Genomic DNA, 19,878 nt, shown 5'->3' on the forward strand with positions numbered 1-19,878 from the left:
TTTGATAGAGCAGAAGGGAGTTGGAGACGTGGGGACTGGCGGCAGATGGTGATTGCCGCCCCTTGCCGTGGTTCGGGTGAAATCGATATGAGACCGCAATTGATGCTGTGGCAGATTCCCTCTTGCCGTCTAACAGTACTTAGAAATAGCGAGTCGATAACAGACGGACGTTTGCAGCCGCCGGCGAAGTTGGTGAAGGGAAGAAGGGTCGGCGGCGAAGGCGCAACGAATCGGGGAATATCAGATGGACAGTTCGGCAGGATTAGAAACTGGGGATAGTAGTAGTAATAGGATTACCCTCCAAAACACCACGGCGCAAAGAGGTACGCGCGATGGTCACAATGACGTTGCTTTGTTCGCAAAAAGTGAATTAAAGGTCGACGTGTTGGTTTCGTGTTTGTTGCGCGAAAAGTCGTGTTTGCGTGTGAAAGATTGCCCTATGCGGTCAGCGATACACGAAAAAGACAGGCGCCAGGTCACGGGGGTGGTTATGTGTAACGGGTGGATACAAGCTGTGTAACAAACGAGTAACCAGCTGGTGTCTTTGATACATCAGCAACGAACGAACCCCGACAGAAATATTGAAGGTTGACTCAACGAAGAAATAAGGTATTCAAACTCTCTTGGAAGATTCACTCATCTCATTCAATGTCTTTATCAGTTCCATGATGTCTTTTGTTGCCGCAGGGTTGTAATATTACATGGATAGAAAGCAGGAGCGTGGTACAGTACCTCTACGTATTCGCATGTGTGTAAGATACACTGTACATATGTCAATTACCATACACCCTCTAGAACATCCCCCAATTGCCAGTGCCACTTCGACTTTGATGACAATGACAACTTCCCAAACAACTCACAACTTCCATTCCTCCGGCTGGTACATACTGCCGAAAACTTGACCTTCCGCTCTCGATATCCCACTCTCCAGTCCGAAACCACAACCCACAGCTTCAGTTCTTTCACGCGCGCGGCCATGTCCCGCCCACCACCCCTCCCCCACCCAACAACGACCCTCCACCTCTACCGACACCTCCTCCGCGAATCCTCATACCTCCCCGTTCTCATCCGTCCCTTCTTTGACGAGCGCATCACCACGCGCTTTCGGGCCCACCGCGCCTCCGACCCGTCCTCCTGTCCCCAAACCGCCACCCGTCTCAAGCGCGCCCACCACGATCTGCGCTACCTACGCGCCGCCAACGCCGGTGACCTCCCGCGCATGCGGCGCATACTGCTGCTCGCATTCGGTCGAACGGGCGCCAAACGCCGCCAACTTCTTACAGAACTATTAGAGCCCGACACCCCGAGCAGCGACGAGGAACTACAAAAATACATCAACAAGGCGCGGGCCATCGTGAAAGAGGGCAGGAAACCGGACTGGTTGGATAATTGGGACACGGAAAAGCTCAAGGCGTTTGTACGGAGTCAAACGGGAGGCGATGCGCCGCCGATTGTCAACCGCCCCAAGCCTGAGATTACAAATCACCAGTTGGCGCCGGAACGTTATGTGCCCAAGGAAAATATTTGGGGCGGGCCACTGAATGAAAAGGTGAGGAGGACAAAGTTGAAGAAGACGTATAAGCAGGTGGCGGAGAAGGTGCTTCCGCCGGTGCCGAGGGAGGAGTGGGAACTGCTGAGGGATCTGGTGAATAAGAAGGAGGAGTGGGAGGTGCCCAAGAGGAGGACGGTTGGGAGGTTGATTTGGGCGAAGAGCGACGACAAGTCAAAAGAAGGGGCGGCCCTGGATTGGAATTGGCAGAGGTATGCGACACAACCAATTTGGTTGGTGGATCGGCAGAAGAGTAGGAGAAATATGCTGCTAAGTGGGCAGGTCGATGAGGATTTGCCGATGGGGGAGCAGCAGCCCATCAATTGCCATCGGTATACTCCGAGACTATGGAGGAGGACGTTGGAACAGGTGTGGCGGATGACGGCAGTTATGGAAAGGAAAAAGGATGGAAAAGGGTGGGAGATAGAATGGGGACAGAAGAAGTATGAACCTCCGGTGGCACCATCGGCGGATCTCGAGTTCTTCGAGGGCGCACCAGTAAGAGCGGAGCCTAAGAAGAAGAAGGGGAAGCAGTAATCGCAGTCTGCGGGCCGTTATGTGGGATGAGATATGTATGGGTGGATAGAAAGGGACTTTGCTCAACTTGTAGAAAATGATACCCGAGCACATTTCATGGTCAAAAGCACCACAACACAAACCTCTTATGTCTAGGCGTCAACATACCCTTTCCAACTATGGGTATATTTTTATTTTTTTTTCCCAAACCTCAACCTACCATCTAATCCAACAACTTGGCCAACTTGGGCAGTCCCTCCCCATCAACTCTCATACCCACCCACTCACTCATCATCTGCGCCCCAATCGCCTCACTCTCATAGAACTTGATACTCGGCTCATTCCACTTGAGCACGTTCCACTCGAGCCTGCCTCCCTTCATGGCCTCCACCTCCTTCGCCAGCTCCACCAACAACCGCTTGCCATACCCCTTCTTTCTCTCGCTCTGCTTGACATACAGATCCTCAAGGAAGATACCGGGGCGTGCCCGCCAGGTGGAGTAGTTGTAAAAGTAAAGCGCCATGCCGACGACGACTCCCGAGTCGGGGTCGGTCAACACCAAGCAGCGGGCGGGTTTGGCGGGCGAGACGGGTTCAGTGATGGGCAGGCCAGTCTCAGGGTTGGGGGAGACGACGGAGGGTTCGGAAGGGGCGAAGGCGATGGTTGCCGCCAGGGTTTCCTCGGTGGCTTCGACGCTGTCGAGGGCGTGTTCGTAGTCGGCTAGTTCACGGATGAGGCCGAGGATGGCGGGGACGTCTAGATGTTGTTAGTTTGTGTGGTACAAAACGGGAGAAGAGGACGGAGACGAACCCTCGCGCCTGGCGTGGCGGACAACAGGAGCAGTGGAAGCCATTGTGAAATTTGCTTGGTGTCTTGGTTGGGTTTCACACGAGGTGTAAGTGGCAATTCGGATCCGGAAGACGGGGACGGGATTGGGCCGTATAAATGTCTACTTGTAGGAACCCGATGGAAGCCGGGGCCGTGCTGACTCGAAAAAAATAAGTGGACCTCCCGCCTCCGGGGGACTGTCAGCCGAGGCGGGGCAGTGACACCCCCCCGAACTCCACTCCGCGCCCTTCCGGTGACCAGCGCCTGGAGGAGGACGGGATTGGCGCCGATGACAACTTGAACCTAACGACGGGCGGAGACTTCCGATTGGGGTTTCGGCGGGGGGCTTGGAGAAATGGCGGGGTTTTCCCTTTGTCGATTGTTGTCCGTGGGTGTCTGTGCGCCACTGCCGCCCCTGGAGGATCTAAGTCTAGAGCTGAGAACCCTGGAAGGGGATCAGGCAAGCCCCTGGGCTTTGAAGAACCCCCATGACCAACCGCCTGTAGATCCTTTCACTTGTGTTTACATTCCCCTGATGGCCTCGTGATTGATCGGTGATGTTCGTCAACTCCCGTTTGACTGTTACTGGTTCACAGAATGAGGAGTTGATGCTTTATAGCTCCAGGCTGTGTGATCCCGTGATCAATGATGGTCATCAATGAGGTATGAGATGGAAGAGAGTAACGGCGGGATGTGCTCCATGTTATCCGGGGATGTTATCTCCCATGACAACCAACCTATCTCCACACTTAGCTTCCCTAGCTCCCAGCTCACCATTCAATAGTCAGCCCACGGTATCTCCCGCTCGTCTACACTACATGACCCCCTATTCCCCTATCAACATCAACACGTTGTGTGTTTCAGCTGAGACTGGTATCGGGAATGGAAATGCAGATAAACTCCGACAGATTCAGTCCAATCGAGACCATCCACGCCTCCATGCACCCTGAACGTACCTACCTTACCTACATACGATAACACAGCCCAGCTTGAACGGCAGCGTGTTTAAATCTGTAGTTATCAATTGTGATCGTACACTCGGATGGTGAGCTTGGAGAGCTTGGTTGAATGGTTGGTCTGTGAGGTAAACATTCAGGGACCTTCCCTCCATGGGGACGTCAAAGAGACGGCTATGTTGGCGGCCCATTGGCAAACAATGACTCCCAACGTGTTTCAGTCACTGGTCGGGAATTGCGGCGTAGTACAACGGGAAAACCAAAGGAGGCGGAGTTCTTGGTCCGTGTCTTGGTATTTGGACCTTGGAGCTTGTCCGCCATTTGGAGATAGGTAAAGAAGTTGGAGACGAAAAGAGGACAGGGCCAACCGGAAGCAAGTGGTTCGTTTATTCGTTCACCGCACTGCCCACACCCACCGCTTTGTACTATCTTGCTTACGTCCCCATGCCAGGTATACATACATGACAACCGAAGTAGATCTGGCGGCATACGTAGGTAGGTAGGTAGTGGTAGTATGACGGGTATATATGAAGGGGACTATTCCCCGCCAAAGTGACTTGATGAGATCCCCTGATTTTTTTTCTTGTTCCTGGATTGCTGCCACACTAGCTAGACTTTTTGTTGATCAACAACCGCCACTACATCATCATCTACACGTGTAGTACCCCATCATATGACAACAACAATAACAACAACAAAGAACATCACCACCTTGAACCAAACTTCCACTTTACACCAACTTCCAATACTTTCCACTCACGATACCTTAAATATTCCCACGCAAACACAATGGGATCTCACGCACCTGTACCGCCCTCGGCCGAACCAACAGTAACCTACTCGTCCGGCCGTCTCAACTCCTCGGCAGAATCACCAGTGGGGCCACCACCCGAACCCGACTTCCGCCTACTCCATTTCAATGACGTCTACCACCTCGACGCATCCTCAGCCGAACCCGTCGGCGGCATTTCGCGCTTCATGACCGCCGTCAACGAGTATCGCAACGATGAGCGGTACCAAGGGCAAGGGAAGCCGGAGCTGGTCACGCTGTTCTCGGGCGATGTGTTCAATCCGAGTCTGGAGAGTTCGGTGACCAAGGGCAGCCACATGGTTCCGATTCTGAACAAGATTGGGACTCAGTGCGCCTGTGTTGGTGTATGTCTTTTTTTCTTTCAGTTTTCTTCCTTCCAAGCCCCGTGTTTACTTTGTAATGTAGTTGCTGACAATTGAGAAAAAAAAACAGAACCACGATCTTGACTTTGGCGTCCTGCAATTCCAACACCTGACCTCCAAATGCGCCTTCCCCTGGCTTCTCGCCAACGTCCTCGACCCCGCGCTCGGCGAAAATGTGCCCATCGGCAACGCCGGCCGCACCCACATGATCACGACCGCCAACGGGCTTAAGATCGGCCTGCTAGGCTTGGGCGAGCGCGAATGGCTCGAAACCATCAATGCCTTGCCTCCCAACCTCATCTACCGCTCCGCGACCGAAGTAGCAAAGGAGCTGGTGCCCGAACTGCGAGCGCAAGGAGCCGATCTCATTGTCGCCCTAACACATATGCGCGAACCAAACGACCACAAGCTGGCGAGGCAGATGGACGGGGAGATTGACATCATTCTGGGCGGACACGATCACTTTTATGCGCACAGCCTCATCAACGGGACCCATGTGCTGCGGTCGGGGTCCGATTTCAAGAATCTGTCGTACTTGGAGGTGCGCCGACCTGCTTCACCACCCACGCAACCGGGGCAGCCAAAGTGGGATGTGGATATTTGGAGGCGGGACATCTACAGCAGCATTCCCCGCGATCCGCCGACAGACCAGTTGGTGGATAAACTCACCTCAAAGCTAAAGAAGTCGCTCGAGAAACCGATCGGCTTCAGCGCTGCTCCCCTCGACGCGCGCTTCACGACGGTGCGTCTGCGCGAAAGCAACATTGGAAACTTTGTCTGCGACATCATGCGCCTGCACTACCACGCCGACATCGCCATCATGGCCGCCGGCACGATCCGCGGCGATCAGATCTACCCGCCCGGTCCGATTCGCGTCAAGGATGTGACCGACTGCTTCCCTTTTGAGGATCCTGTGGTAGTCATCAAAGTCAAGGGACAAGCAGTCTGGGACGCGCTCGAAAACGGCGTCTCCCTGTTCCCGGCCCTCGAAGGCCGGTTTCCCCAGGTATCCAACATCAAATTCGTTTTCGACCCTTCCCTACCACCAGGAAAGCGAGTCACCAGCGTGGAAGTCGGCGGCGAACCGATCGACTTGGAAAAGACCTACACAATGTCAACGAGGGGGTACATGGCCCGCGGCAAAGACGGGTACACATCTCTCCTCGTCCAACCCGAAGGTGGCGAATGCGAGGAAGTCGTCTCGGAAGAGAACGGCATTCTCATCTCCATGATGTTGCGACAGTACTTTATGGCGCTCAAAGCCCTCGACAAATGGGCTTTCTGGGGCGCCGAAGAAGATCGCCACTGGGGCAAGGTCGTCAAGGGTGTGGATGAGTATAGGGAACCTTCCAAATCCCTGACTTCTACCCTGGAACCCAAGACGGGAGACGGTTGCGATAAGGAGACATGCGTCATTGACGCCGAAGCAAAGAAAGACGAACAAGAAGAACCCACGCCTGCTGGCCAAGACGGCGCTGGCTCCTCCACTCCCCTCTCGAGCTGGAAGTTCTGGACACCCGCTAAGCTTAGAGAGCGAAGGTCAACGGTGAAACCACTAAAGGAGTCGCAGACGTCCGTGGGGGATACCAGTGCTTCCGATAGCGAAAGCAGTGGAGGGAGCAGACCCAGCTCAAGGGTAAGCGGCAGAGACGCGGATGTGAAGCTGATTGATCGCGAGATGAGGATCATGAGGCGGGTGGCGAGGAAGTGGTGTCGGTTGGCGGGGGTGCAGAGCAAGGCATGCGATTGTTTGGATGAGGGCGAGTTTGACGTGCCGTGGACGAAGGCGGTGGCGCCGAGGGTGGAGGGGAGGATTGTGGAGGTTGTGGCTTGATTTTTTTTCCTGGATTGAAAGTGGTTGGTGTTGAGATGGTGAGAAGGAGAGGGATGGAGCTTGGCCGTGGTGAGGATGGTGGGACAGAGAGAGAGGTGATGCTATACCCAATGCTGCGAGTCTTGTTTTTTGCCCCACTCCTTTTGGGGATTTTGGAGAATACCTGTAACGGAATAATAACCCCGTTGAGCCCAACGACGAATGACCTGACCCGACCAACTTGAAGCACATTTCGGTGGCATTTTGACAGACCAGACAGTGACAGTGACAGCTCGGTTTCATTATCATACCTCCCGTTCTTTGAAAGAAGTGGAAGCCTAGAAGCTTTACCACCATCTCTGGACGTTATTATCGGAAGCCGTTATCAAAACCCCGAATTTTGCCCTACAGTTCCCTCTTACGGAAGTACACAGACCTCTTTCTTGTCAAGCCGAGTTCTGCGGCTAAACAAGCTTTGTAACCCAAAATGTAGCATTTCACCCAAACAGCCCCCTTTTGGACAGGCTGAGTTGCACAAAGGGGTTTGTTATCAGGTATTGTGCTACCCTCTTTCTTTTACGTCTCATCACATCCGGATTATCTTTACAAGTCCTTTACCCACTCTTCAAACGCTCTCGGTGATTGTTGGGGCTTGACTGCCGAGAGTAACTCTGGATGTCATGATGGTGTTGAGAAGGAGGTGAGGAAGTCGTGGTCCACTACCGCCATTTATCTTTCTAGGTGTATATGCCAGTCTACCTCTAGTTCTAGTTCTACACCCTCTTTCCACTCTCTATACCTACACACCCTCTACACACCCTCTTCATACCCTTTTTTTTTTTTTTTTTCATTTTCTTTTTTTATTCCCCGTCATCACACTCCTACCCTCCATCTCGTCAAAAGTTATCATCACGTAATCGACCGTTCGCCCATCCATCCAACAGCCATCCAGCCAGCCAACCATCCAACCAGCACCCGTCCTGATGACAAACAATCATGAACAACCTGCCAAGTTCAGCATGAACCCGAAGAATTCTTTTTCGGTTCGGTTTCGTCTTCCACCAGGGGCAGCTCCCCTCCCCTCCCCTCCTTCCCCATCATCCATTCCCTCCGTCTTCCACTCCATCCATGTCCTTCTTCCATGCAGGTACACTACATACAGATGTAGTAATCACAGGAACGGGATTGGATCCGAAAGAGGAGGCGCGCGGGGGGGCCTGCACCTGTAGAAGTAGAGGTATGTACCTGCAGATACTTTCCTGCAGGAAATCATAAAATTCATTCCTTTCAGCACCCTGCCTGCATTTACTCAAGTTACCTCACTCCATCTCGATCTCGACCGACGACGCACACATGTTCATGGAAGTTGCCTTATGCATTCTGTACCCGCACACGTTTCACACCCGAGACAAGTGCAATCACACAGAACATTGGACAGACATTGCGAAACACCCATGGGATATGATTTGGGTTGCTAGTTTATGCATTACATGCATGCAGGCATCGCGAACCCATTTTGTATCTGTCTCTCTTTTCGGAGGAGATTTTCTCACTTTTCCCAACAAGGCAATGAATGCTGACGGGAGATTTCTCGGCTCAACCCCTCGGCTCGTGGAAGCGATGGACGATGTCACGCCGTCACGCGCGCGCAATTTCCGCTGCCCGCTGCGGGTGCCTGTCAAGCCTGTGTGGCCTGGAACGTGCCTGGTGGTAGTAGCCTAGGTGGGCGGTTTAGGTGCGAGATGTTACACTGCGGTGTCTGTGTAGCATTTCTGTAGGTAGGCGAAGTCATCACCAAAGAATGGAAGCGACTAAGCTATCGGTCAGTTTTGGTGATGTGAGGGAAAATCCGGAACAGCCAAAAGCGCTTCATGACAATCTCTCGGTTCGACGGCAAAACATCAACCAAAAAAGGGATATCATTGCGATAATCTCAAAACAAATGGCACAGGGAGGACCCTGGGGAATTCGGCAACCAAATTCCTCAGCTGAAAGACATTTCGTACCTAGCCCTACCCAGACACCTCATCCCCGTCCGGCCCGTCGCAGCCCTCGGAGCTGGAGGACGCTATTCCCAAACCAGACACCATCGCGCGCTGCCCAGTGGCTCGTCGACCTCTTGGCGTTATTTTGCGATTTCCCCAGGGCTCCATCTTTCCCTCTTTGTCTCCGACCCTTGGCCTCACCATCCCTGTTTCCGCGTGGTGGTTTCGTTTCTTTTTTCGTATATTTTTTTTTTTTTTTTTTCTCTTCATGATCCCCCCTGGTTCCCGGTTGATCGTTGCCGTGGCTGACAGCTCAGATCAGATCTCTTTTCTTCTTCATCTTCATTACAGCAAAAAATCGGACAGCAGAAATACCATTCATGACTCGGCATCACCATGTGTCTGAGCGCCACTCCACATGGCCAAGAAGACGCCGCTGATGAAGCGGGTTTGAGCTTGGAGACGGCGGCGGAGTGAAGAACTCCAAACAGCTTAGTTCTAGAAGGTCTGGAGTCATTGAATGCGAGGATTCCCCTAATTGACGGCGGCTGGGAAAACGATTACACTAGCAGCGAGGGGTCTCGTGGGTGGGTTTAGCCTCGGCCTCGGCTGCTTGGAGACAACAACAAAAAGTTGGAAGCGAAGTTTGGTTTTTCCGCACGGACACGGGCCGATAGACCGGCAAGAAGTTGCTGCCCGATCAATGGATGAACCCATCAGTCAATAGACCAGAGGGGATGGATGGCTCAATGGGATGAACCACACTGCAGCCTGTTCATCACCCTCTCCTGACCCACTATCAAGGTCAAAGCACAAGGTGGCCTTCACTGAGCCGGGCTATAGACAGACTACCCCCCTTCCCTATATCTAGACTACTTAACCGCTTAGGGCATGGCTCTGAGGAATTTGACTAATCTTTTCAATCGCTAACATCCCACTGCAAAGATAAGGTGAAAGTCTGTTAGCTCACGATCGGTCATTTTCGCAAATTCCTCCAAGAAATAGTTAGTCACTTCTCTTGTTATTTTGGACAGGGCAATGCACTTTTACTAAATGTACTCCCCCCCAAAAAAAATGAGAAAAAAAAAGGAAAGAAGGAAAGAAAGTGAGTCCGGTCAAACTCAAATCTCAACTAAGCAAAAACGTCAATATAGATTACTACCAAACGGTCCAAGTGCAGTGTTTTGGAATGCATCTTCCTACCCGGGCGAAGACTGAGGATTCTGTACTTCTTTGGCCTGTTGCAAAACTTTTTTTTGTACGGCGGGGAAAAGCTGAGAAGCCTTGCCCTAAGCGGTTAAGTAGTCTAGATATAGGGAAGGGGGGTAGTCTGTCTATAGCCCGGCTCGCCTTCACTAGTCTAGAACTCGTCGGTCGTATGCGAACCAGGGGACCCGGACCTGTCAGACCGGAGCTCGGTTTCCCTTCTCAACCACTAGCACCGGGTGCTCGGCGACTATGCCCTGCCACGGGGAACTTCCACGCTGGGCGAGGGTCATGAAGAAGGGAAGATGAGGAGAACGAGGGTGGTTACATGCTGTGTGGTCTGGAGGGGGGAGAGGGGGGGTGCCCTTAAGATCACCTTTTATCTTCGTCTTCCCCTTGCTCTGCAGCACATGGCGGGCTTGCTTGCTTGCTACCTCGTCTAGTCAATCTTTTCTTGACCTTCAGAGGATTCCGCTGCCACTGTTGCAGTACTAAAATAGTGGGAGTCTAGCACTGCTACATACTCGAAAGGAAATAAAGAGTAGGATATAGGGCTGTTGGGCTGTCGTCGTCGATCATTCATTCATTCCGGCCTTTACACCACACTACACCACGACCTGTGATCAGCGATCACATCAGAAGAAAACGAAATCGATGCTGGCGTCAAGAAAGTAGATGGACGACGGACGGATCCTGTCATTCGATGGTTGAGAACATACACCAAATAAATACCAACAAGAAGGAATCACGAAAGAAACAAGAAAAGGGGAGATATCAGGAATATCGAGCCAAAACACCAACACACACATACACACATTCGCCAGCATGAGAATCCCACCACCAGACGTACTGGCCCAATGGCCAGCACCAAACTACGTCAACCCCGAAAGCCGAGGACCGGGCCTCACCATTATCGAACTCATCATGCTTCCGCTCTCTCTCATGTTCCTCGGTCTCCGTCTCTACGTGCGCGGTCGCCTCCTACGCAAAACGGGATGGGATGACTGGTTCATGATCATCGCCTCGGTATGTCATGTCTTTCCCCCAACTTCCTAATACACCTAACTAACATAATCCAGATCTTCGGCACCACCGTCTCCATCTGCGTCATCCTCGCCTACACCACTTTCGGCTGGGACAAGCACATCTGGGACCTAACCGTGACCGAAATCTCCCATGGGCGCAAGATCTCCATGGCCACACAAGCCGTCTTCATCATGTCCTCCTGCTTCTCCAAAGTCTCCATCCTAGTGTCCTACCTCGCCCTGGCGCCCATGGACTCGTGGTTCCGCCGCCTGACCAAAGTCTCCATGGTCTTTATCATCGCCATGAACTGCGGCTCCTTCATCCTGCTCTTCACACAATGCCACCCCGTGTCCTCGTACTGGAGCCTGGTCCAGTCCAACAGCACCGACTGCATCCAAGAGTACGCGCCGCTCATGACGCACGCCATCGTCACTGCTCTCGCAGATTTCATTGTGTGGGTCTTGCCGCTCCCGACCTTTTTCCGGGCGCATATCCCCATTCACCAGCGCATTATTCTCGTGGTGCTGTTTAGTTTTGGCTTGTTGGTCGTCTTTGCTGCGTGCATAAGAATGTACTGGGTCCATTATGTCGTGTGGGAGACGTGGGATCCGACGTGGGAGGGCAACCAGCTGTGGGCGTGGACGGCGGTGGAGATCCATTTGGGCATCATGTGTGGGTGTGTCCCGTATTTCAAGAGTTTGTTTCGGTTTTGGAAGGGCAAGACTTCGAGAAGAGGGACGAGTAATAAGGGAACTTCGCAGAGTTGGGCGGGCAGTAGACGAGATGGTGGCGGTGCGGGTGTAGGTGGAAGTAGTAAGATTGGTGATGAGCAGCAGCGGCAGGGGCAAAACTCGAGGGTGGAGGTTAGAAAGGTCATCAGCTTTTCGAGTGAGAGGAGCGAGGAGCCGTTGAGTCCGACCATGGGGACTGCGTGTACTGTGAGTGTGGATGGTGTGGAGGAGATTGAACTGCAGGAGAAGAGGACGAGTGCGTTCAGTACCGTGTCGAGGGAGGTCGAGGATCAGAAGGGTGGACATGCTCACCAGGGAGAGTGGGGCTTTGAGTTTGATGGGGCGAGGGGGGTGCAGCATAGCAAGAGCTTGTCGGCGGAGAGTACGTTTGGGAACAAGGTCGAGATTTGGCGGGGGAGGTGATGATCACAACAAACATACCTCTAGGATGGGATGAGCGTATGTGTCATGTTTTATGTCAATCGTTTCTAATTTACTTTGTCAACGTCAATATGTCTCGGTTGTTTGAATGTTGTGAATTTGGTGGTTCGTGAAAATGGCGAGGCGTGGTTGTTGACGATGGCTAGCCTGGGAAGAGGCCGGGACATGGAGAGGAAGATATTCCTGCGGGAGTGTTATGGTGCGTTTCTATAGCCAACTATGTCAAATTCATTGGAAGTGAGTGTGGGAAGTAATCCTTCCCATGCTTTGGTGATGGCTGTTGACGATGTGGAGAGGAAAGGGGAGGCAAAGACACTCGTGTAACCCGAACCCTGAATCTTTGATTGAGCCCACTGTGACCACAGCACACTTCAGCGGATTCCCCGCTGCATGACGCGAACGCACTGATAAGGTGGGCAACGCCGATAAGACTTCCCCCAAGCACCGGATTGTTGACTTTCTCTCGACTTTTCCTCAACACCAAAACACCAATTGTCAACACCACATTGCTCAACCATTTCCCAGCTGACTAACGCGCTACTGGAGTAGAACTGACAGCGCGAACTCCTACATCCATCAATCCCCACGAACGGAGCTACTCCAGCGTGTCGCAACCGCAATCGCCCCGCGATCCTCGGACGCCAGCTTCCACAGCTAGACAGCTTAGTCGACTCAACCAGCCACAACACGGACAGATATCCAAGATGCCACCACAAGGTCGCAAACGCCAACGGACTGAAATCGAACCCGAACCCGGACCGCGACGTCCATCTACCTCCCCCGACCGACAATCTTCCCCAGAAATCCTCGAGCAAGAAGAGTCGCGACCACCGTTCTACAACACCACCTTCTCGACGCACCGTGTCTCGCCTCTTTACCTTGGCAAACAACCGCTGGACCGGGAACGATTACAGGCCCTTTCACAACGATTGCGCGAAATACTAGTCGGGGATGTTGTCCGTGGCGTTGAGGTTGGGTTGGGAAGAGCAGACGGAGAGGATGGCGTGATGGGAAGAGCCGGGGCGTTAGAGTACGTCGACATTCGATGGGTTAACATGGGCGCCGTACTGGATATCACCAGCCCCGAAACAAATGATAGCGAGGGCGAGCATGAAGATGCCACACGACGAACAGACCTCGACTGGCCAGGACTTGTCTCCGATCTTAAAGACAAGAAGGCCCTCCACATCCTCCTCCGGTATGAAACCGCCGAATGCACCGCGCTGCTCCTCCCATCCTCCTCAGATCAACAACAAGCAGACCTACCAACGAACCAATCCACCATCTCCAACTCCCAACCCACCGACCCTCCAAACCCCGCCCACTTCCTCCACCTCCCTCTCCTCCTACTCCGGATGCCCGCCCCTCTCAAATCAGTAATCAGCGACTTCCTCTCCACAACCTTCGACTGCCGCGTTAGTCCTCTCCGTCTCGGCACTCGGAGTCTCGTTCAGTCATGGGAATCATGGATTCGCACAGCCGGGCTACCCGAAAAAGGACCACTAGCCAAGGACGTGGTCCTTAATCTTGGAATCTACATCCCACCACCGGAAAACAAAGGAACCGCCACTGACGCCACTCCCGCCGCAGGAGAAGACAAAGATGGAACACCCGGCCAGGAACCGCTGGGGATAAAGGGCATTGATGTCATTATTCCTGCTGCTGATGTGCGGGGGTTTGTCCGGGCTGGGAAGCAGATGCAGGGCGATAAAGACAAGGAAAAGGAAAAAGGGAAGGGCAAAACCAAGGAAAAGCAGACGTGGGAGATGGATGTCAAGAAACGACGAAAGTTGGCTGGTCGGCTGGGAGAGGAAGGGTGGGAGTGGAGGACTGCTGTCTCTGGAGCTAATCAGACGGAGGAATCACCGTTTACGGAAGCTCTAGGTCGGTATGTGGATAAGCACCTGGGGTTGAACTTGTTTCATCCGGGCGTGAGGGTGACGAAGATTGCGTGTGGGGGGTTCGTCATGTCAGAAGGGAGACTAAAGGTGTTTGCGCCGAGGGAGGAGGGAGGACAGAGGCAAAGGGCAGCAGTGTGGAAGTTGGTTTCGGGGTTGGTTGGGAAGGCTGAGGGTGGCAAGGCGTTGGCGTAATGACTGATCTCTATGAGACATCAGTCAATCAGAGTACAGTAGTCGTCCCCTTCAGCCTTGCTCGTTATTCTTTTCTCGGTTACCGCTAGCCTTGCGTGGCTAGTTCTTGATACCCAAATGCAACTGCTCTGTTCTGGCACACACTTGATAACCTATAGATAATGTTATATTTGATGGTAAGTCTAATTATCCCGGTGGTTCACTAGGTACAGATCAGCTAAAGAGTTGCCGTCATCAATCCAGTATGGGTGTATTTTATTTATTTATAATAACATCCTGGGTACTTCCAAAACCATTCCACACTCTTTTTTACATTTATAATTGTATACTTTCGTGAAACACGGTGTGGCGTATTGAATTTCGTCTATTATTAACATAAAGTCCCCTTTTCTTATTTTTCTCTATCTACAATATATTGTCTAGTACTTACAGGTTTATTTATTAGCTTGAGACCTTGTGTCAACTTTCCTATACATTTTCATAGCTAACTGATATATAACATTACTTTACATGCGCTATCTCTAATATTCAAAATATCATATCTAATCTCATTAATGCCTTTTAACCTTACCTAATAAGCTTCAATACTATTCGGAATAGATTTAGTCCGGTGTATCACGTATAATATACTACCAAGAATACGTAATATACTAAGCTAATAAATAAAGCAATATCGGACTATACTAGTCAATCCTCCACCCCTCTCCCCGCCAAATACTCACAACACATCTTCAATGGTCCCATCACTTTATTGAGCATATCCTTCCTCCACCTCTCTATTGCCGCATTCCCTGCATATAACCTGCCTGACTTATTCTTTGGCTCACCTTTGCTGCCAGAATAACCCCGATTTCCCCCTAAACACCAATTCACCGCAGCCGCATAATCTGGTCCTGCCTCTCCCAGGACTTTACCCTGCCAATCTTTCGCCGCAGCTACGTCATAAATTGCTCGCAAGTCATCGTTAGATGCGGCGAACTTGTCATCGTACCGCCGCCGGCAGGGTTGATCTCTGAGGCGCTTTCCGAAGCAAAGTTCGAGGAGGATGATGCCTAGTTGGTCGAAAGAGGTGCCTTTCGGCATGTGCGGTCCGTGCTTGTGGCTCGGGTTTTTGCCCACGAAGGGGTGTTGAACGTAGGGTTCGTTCAAAAAGGCCGGTTCGTCTTCAGCGAGTAAGTGTGCGGTAGAGTTTGGATCTACGAGGAAGATGATGCCCGTTTTAGTGATTGTTGTTGTGGGAAGCCAGGGAGAACCGAGAAGCTGAACGAAGGAGGAGGCGATGGTTAGGGCTAGGGAGAATCTTTGTCTGCGTTCAAGATTCTGGAAAAGATCTGCATCAATGATGTCCTGTAGAGTGATAGCGATGTGATGCTGGGTCGGGCGGTAGTAGGGGACGTCGTAGATGTGGTATGCAATGTCTTTGCTAACGAGGTAGCCGTAGCTGGACTCCTGCTCGTCTGGGATTTCGGATGAGACTTGTGGTGTTTCCAAGGCGGTGCAGAGACAGTGGATGATCTGCTGTGAGGTTGTGCGTGTGGTGTAACCGGTGGAGGCGATGGTGATCTCGTCTTTTTGCTTCACTTGTACGAGAGTCATTGTTGTTGAAGATCTGTGTACGATGGGTTAGCTTGTAATTGATCCTGCTTTTGCTAGGTAAGGTAACATACCCAATGGTCACTTCTTGAGATCCTGAGAACATTGCAGTTTTTCCCTTTCCTTTTTTAGGATTTCCCAGCGCGGACTTGAGTGGACGGCTGTCCTTGTGGGATGGCGTGTGTATCGGCAAGCTCATCCGAGTTTGGGCCTCCTCTTCTGGCTCGGAGTTGAGACCGTTTTTCCCAACAATCTTCGTTTTCCGGGCATTCCATGTTGTCAGAGATGGCTGTTCCTTCGTGAACAGTACCTCAAATTCGGGCGTAGCATCGCTCCGATGTCGTAAAAGGAGATTCGCGCAGTGGGTCTTGCATCGGCAGTTCCAGCTTGAGGCAATGGTGTGGAAGAATTTGTCGGCTGTTACCCAAAAGTTACAGAGCGCAGTGTCGATGGCGGCAGTTTTTGGCTGAGCCGCAACAGGAATTTGAGCGGAGAGGTCTCGGAGTCTGTCGCTGCCCGCGAGAAGGTCCCGGAGTTTTCTGTTGTAATCTTCCAATTTGCTGAACAGACGGGTTCGCTTCTCATCGCCCTTGAAGGCAAACGTGAATCTGAACCTTTGGAACGACCAATTGTCGCTTTCTCTCAGCGCCTTCAATCGTGCAATTATTGTAGCCTCCCCCTAGGCAGGTGGTTTGTGTCATTGGCAAGCCTTGATTGAAGTCTTGTGTTCCTCTAGGTGTGGACTTACAGATGCGTTCATCATGCTCTGAACTGACGGGTTACGCAAAGCAAGCTCTTGAACAATGGCTTCCATGACCTGCTTGATCACCTGAATGCAATCCATATACACCTCATAGCCATCGCGGAGGCGTTCCTGCAGGAGGCGGGCTGTCTTGGGCTCGGTCCACCAAGTCCCAAACGGGTCCTTGATGAGGTCGGGGATCTTGTCCTTTTCCGTTTCGTCGTCGATCATGAGAGAAAGAAGCAGCTCTTTGAGATTTCGTTCGTATAAGAGGAGGTTGTACTTTAGTTGCCGATGCCATTCCTGGTATTCCGTCCTGATCTTGTAAAAGTGATTGAGGCGCCGGGCTACCTCGCCATATTTCTCAAGGGCCTCAATGGCGAGGGGAAGGACCCCAAGCACAACACCGGCAATCTCGAGGCCGGGGTTTTGGAATTTGGGAAGCAGAGGATGAGTGCCTCCTTCCCTCAGAGTCGGAAGATGATTCAATGGCACGTGCGGGGAAGGCATCAGCAAGGAGGCGAAGAAGTGGAAGGTGGACTGCAACGCTGCAGATTGGGTTGGGGAGACGCCAGCCGCCCAATGGAAAGTGCAACCAGTTAAGTTGAGGTATCGACGCCCACTATGCTACTGTACGTACTATGTACCTCTATGCATGAGAGCCTCTGATTTGACGCTGATTCGAGTCGAGCATGCGGGGTAGATAGGTAGCTGAGAATCCGTCCAAGATGTCCAACATCAGCGACTGCACCCGATTTACACGAGCCAAAACACCTGCGAACCCCGGCATGGGAGCATACCAGACAGACACAATTCGATCTACATTGACCATAGGCCAAGTTGGACGTCGATTACAGATCCATTATGAACAACGTGACAATCAGTGACAGATGCCGCAATATTCGACAGCAGTTGACAGACCTCCTGGCCGTACTGGAGAATGGATCCATATTCGCCCAAGGGTCAACAACGGTCACTCCCTCTTCGGTTAAGGAGGTTCTAGAGAGATTTATGCTGTGGGCTGGAAATCTGGGAGTACTAAGGAAGTCTACATCAAAACTATCTCTAGACAGCAGGCTAGCAGGTTCCTCGGATTTGCGGGACTACATCTGTGCCGAGTTGGAGGATATGTCTGAGGAGCTTGAGGACCGTGAGTAGTCATTACTGAACCTCCCCTCACCTATTCCATGCTCAAAATAGTGTTCTGACAATGAGGACAACAGTTTCGAACATTGTAAATGGTTCTCTGCCCAACCGGGAGATTGGTTACGGTTCAGGTTCAGAAAACGACCTTGACATGGGCTTTGATGAGAGTTACTCCTACTCCGACAATCCCGTTGATGAGGCTGGTTCCATTCTCCAAGTCATCTCACAGGGCATTACATCGCTTTTGAAGATTGGCATCTTGGTACGACAACCAGCCTCGAGCGGAACCGACCGCTTCCATCGTGCATCTCGGGACTCGACCAATGCCTTCCTGGATCGTTTTGATATTGACTATGTACGGCACAAGCATCCAAAACTAGGGGACGGAGCGCAGTCATCCCGTATGGGAAGGGCGATTGCGAAGCGAAGACAGTTCATCCGCTATTGCCGAGACCACAAAGACAATCTGGCGGCCGAGGAAGAGGAAGACAAGGCCGGAAGCCAAAAAGCCACAACAGACAAGCAGTCCAGCAAAGCGACAACGTTCGTTGCCAAGGAAAACCTGATGGATATCCTTCAGGGATCTGCGGACATCCTTGGAGAAGAAGACGCTGTCTCTCTTTGCAGCGTTTCTACCACGTCCGAATCACTGGCAGTCCTGAAGCTGCCGCGACTCGCAGACCTATCCCCGGAAGACGACCCCTTCGAATGTCCTATTTGCTACACTCTTCAGCAATTCCGCTCGGAACAGGCATGGCGGTAGGTCTGACCACACCACGGAGCTCGCATAATGACACTTCGAACCATTGAAACCGGGATAAGGCTAACACACATGTCCGACACTTTAGGCGTCATGCGTATCGCGACCTTAAAGCCTATATATGCACAGTGGGCGGAACCGAATGTGACGACAAGTTCTTCGAAGACCGGACATCGTGGTTTGATCACGAACTTGAACAGCATAGATGCAATTACATGTGTGTTCTCTGTGGAGTGAACGACGGAAAAGCCAAGACAACTCGAAGCAAACTCAGACAACATATCCTCAGTACTCACGGTGATTTCGAAGCCGATCAACTCGAGAGGCTTGAAGATGCTGGCCGGGAGACCATCACGTCCTTCAAGACCAACGATTGTCCCTTTTGCGATGATTGGTCTAAACTCATGGCAAACAGGAAGCCCCCCGGGAGAGAAGCTCAACTTGAAGACGGCTTCCTCGTCAGCATGAGCCGGTTCAAGAAGCATGTCGCCATGCACTCGGAGCAACTTGCCATTTTTGCCCTTCCACGACATGAACATGAAACGGGCATCGACGAAGACGCATCGCACGGCTCTGATTCACGCGTGATAGAATCCCGTAGCTCGGCAAGTGGTGCAGCGTCATCCAGATCAGGAGACGACCTAGGCATTGAAGATCACCAAAGTGACCAAATGACGCCGACTGATGAAGTCTCTGTCATTAGAGCCATTCAATCTAGGCTGAAGTCTCAGGCTTGGCCAACAACCGGTTGGCAGGCTACACATATCCAGTTGCTGGAACGCGTCCATAAGACATCAGCCTTGTACGGAGTTCGGGCATTACCTTCTCAGAGAGCTTAGAGGCTAACATTTACTCTAGGGCTAGACTCCGTAAGCTGGCTAGGCAAGTCGACACCTGGCCAGAGGCGGTGAATTACGCGCTCGAGTACGAAAGACGGCTCCTTCTACAGTCCCCGGATAAGGTATATAACAAACCCCCTCTACACCATAGAACCGTCCTGGCTGACTTTACTCACCAATCTCAGCCGACGTACGAGAAACTATTCCGTCTACGATTGCGTCAACTCATACAACAGCGGCTGGCCCATGCTACGACGCCCCTCTCTGCCAACAACAAAAGCAAGGGCGAGGGGCTAAATGACCCTAATGAGTCTGAAGATCTTTCTCGGGAGAATGCCAGCGGCAGTTCAGCCCCGCCCCCTACTAATACCGTGCCGGATTCATCATCAACGCGACGCTCATCAAAGAAGGATATGGGTACCTCTACAATGAGCACGTCTAGAGAAGCACTTGAGCCGCCTGAAAGTATTGAGGGCGAAAG

General features: G+C 52.0%; 6 protein-coding genes across 6 annotated transcripts; 4 read left to right on the forward strand and 2 right to left on the reverse strand.

Annotated features, from left to right (window-relative positions):
• Positions 1-893: 893 nt before the first annotated feature.
• On the forward strand, positions 894-2,086 carry NEUTE1DRAFT_77935 (uncharacterized protein; the record flags this gene model as incomplete). Its single annotated transcript, XM_009850611.1, has 1 exon — positions 894-2,086. One exon carries the CDS (start codon positions 977-979, stop codon positions 2,084-2,086), a length of 1,110 nt encoding a protein of 369 aa, XP_009848913.1.
• Positions 2,087-2,220: 134 nt separating this feature from the next.
• Positions 2,221-2,949, reverse strand: NEUTE1DRAFT_116213 (uncharacterized protein; the record flags this gene model as incomplete). Its single annotated transcript, XM_009850612.1, has 2 exons — positions 2,221-2,821; positions 2,876-2,949. The coding sequence occupies 2 exons, from the start codon at positions 2,916-2,918 to the stop codon at positions 2,289-2,291; spliced, it is 576 nt and encodes a 191-aa protein (XP_009848914.1).
• Positions 2,950-4,442: 1,493 nt separating this feature from the next.
• Positions 4,443-7,054, forward strand: NEUTE1DRAFT_128227 (uncharacterized protein; the record flags this gene model as incomplete). The annotated part of the gene is made up of 2 exons (XM_009850613.1): positions 4,443-5,004; positions 5,093-7,054. The coding sequence occupies 2 exons, from the start codon at positions 4,639-4,641 to the stop codon at positions 6,854-6,856; spliced, it is 2,130 nt and encodes a 709-aa protein (XP_009848915.1).
• Positions 7,055-10,689: 3,635 nt separating this feature from the next.
• On the forward strand, positions 10,690-14,452 carry NEUTE1DRAFT_120617 (uncharacterized protein; the record flags this gene model as incomplete). The annotated part of the gene is made up of 3 exons (XM_009850614.1): positions 10,690-11,052; positions 11,106-12,165; positions 12,879-14,452. The coding sequence occupies 3 exons, from the start codon at positions 10,852-10,854 to the stop codon at positions 14,315-14,317; spliced, it is 2,700 nt and encodes an 899-aa protein (XP_009848916.1).
• Positions 14,453-14,499: 47 nt separating this feature from the next.
• On the reverse strand, positions 14,500-17,162 carry NEUTE1DRAFT_144828 (uncharacterized protein; the record flags this gene model as incomplete). Its single annotated transcript, XM_009850615.1, has 4 exons — positions 14,500-14,519; positions 15,145-15,926; positions 15,985-16,589; positions 16,659-17,162. The coding sequence occupies 4 exons, from the start codon at positions 17,160-17,162 to the stop codon at positions 14,500-14,502; spliced, it is 1,911 nt and encodes a 636-aa protein (XP_009848917.1).
• A 354-nt stretch (positions 17,163-17,516) lies between these two features.
• Positions 17,517-19,397, forward strand: NEUTE1DRAFT_77947 (uncharacterized protein; the record flags this gene model as incomplete). The annotated part of the gene is made up of 3 exons (XM_009850616.1): positions 17,517-17,806; positions 18,081-18,557; positions 18,647-19,397. 3 exons carry the CDS (start codon positions 17,517-17,519, stop codon positions 19,395-19,397), a joined length of 1,518 nt encoding a protein of 505 aa, XP_009848918.1.
• Between the last annotated feature and the right edge of the window lie 481 nt (positions 19,398-19,878).

Source organism: Neurospora tetrasperma (assembly GCF_000213175.1).
Source record: "Neurospora tetrasperma FGSC 2508 unplaced genomic scaffold NEUTE1scaffold_2, whole genome shotgun sequence".
NCBI classification, from domain to species: domain Eukaryota; kingdom Fungi; phylum Ascomycota; class Sordariomycetes; order Sordariales; family Sordariaceae; genus Neurospora; species Neurospora tetrasperma.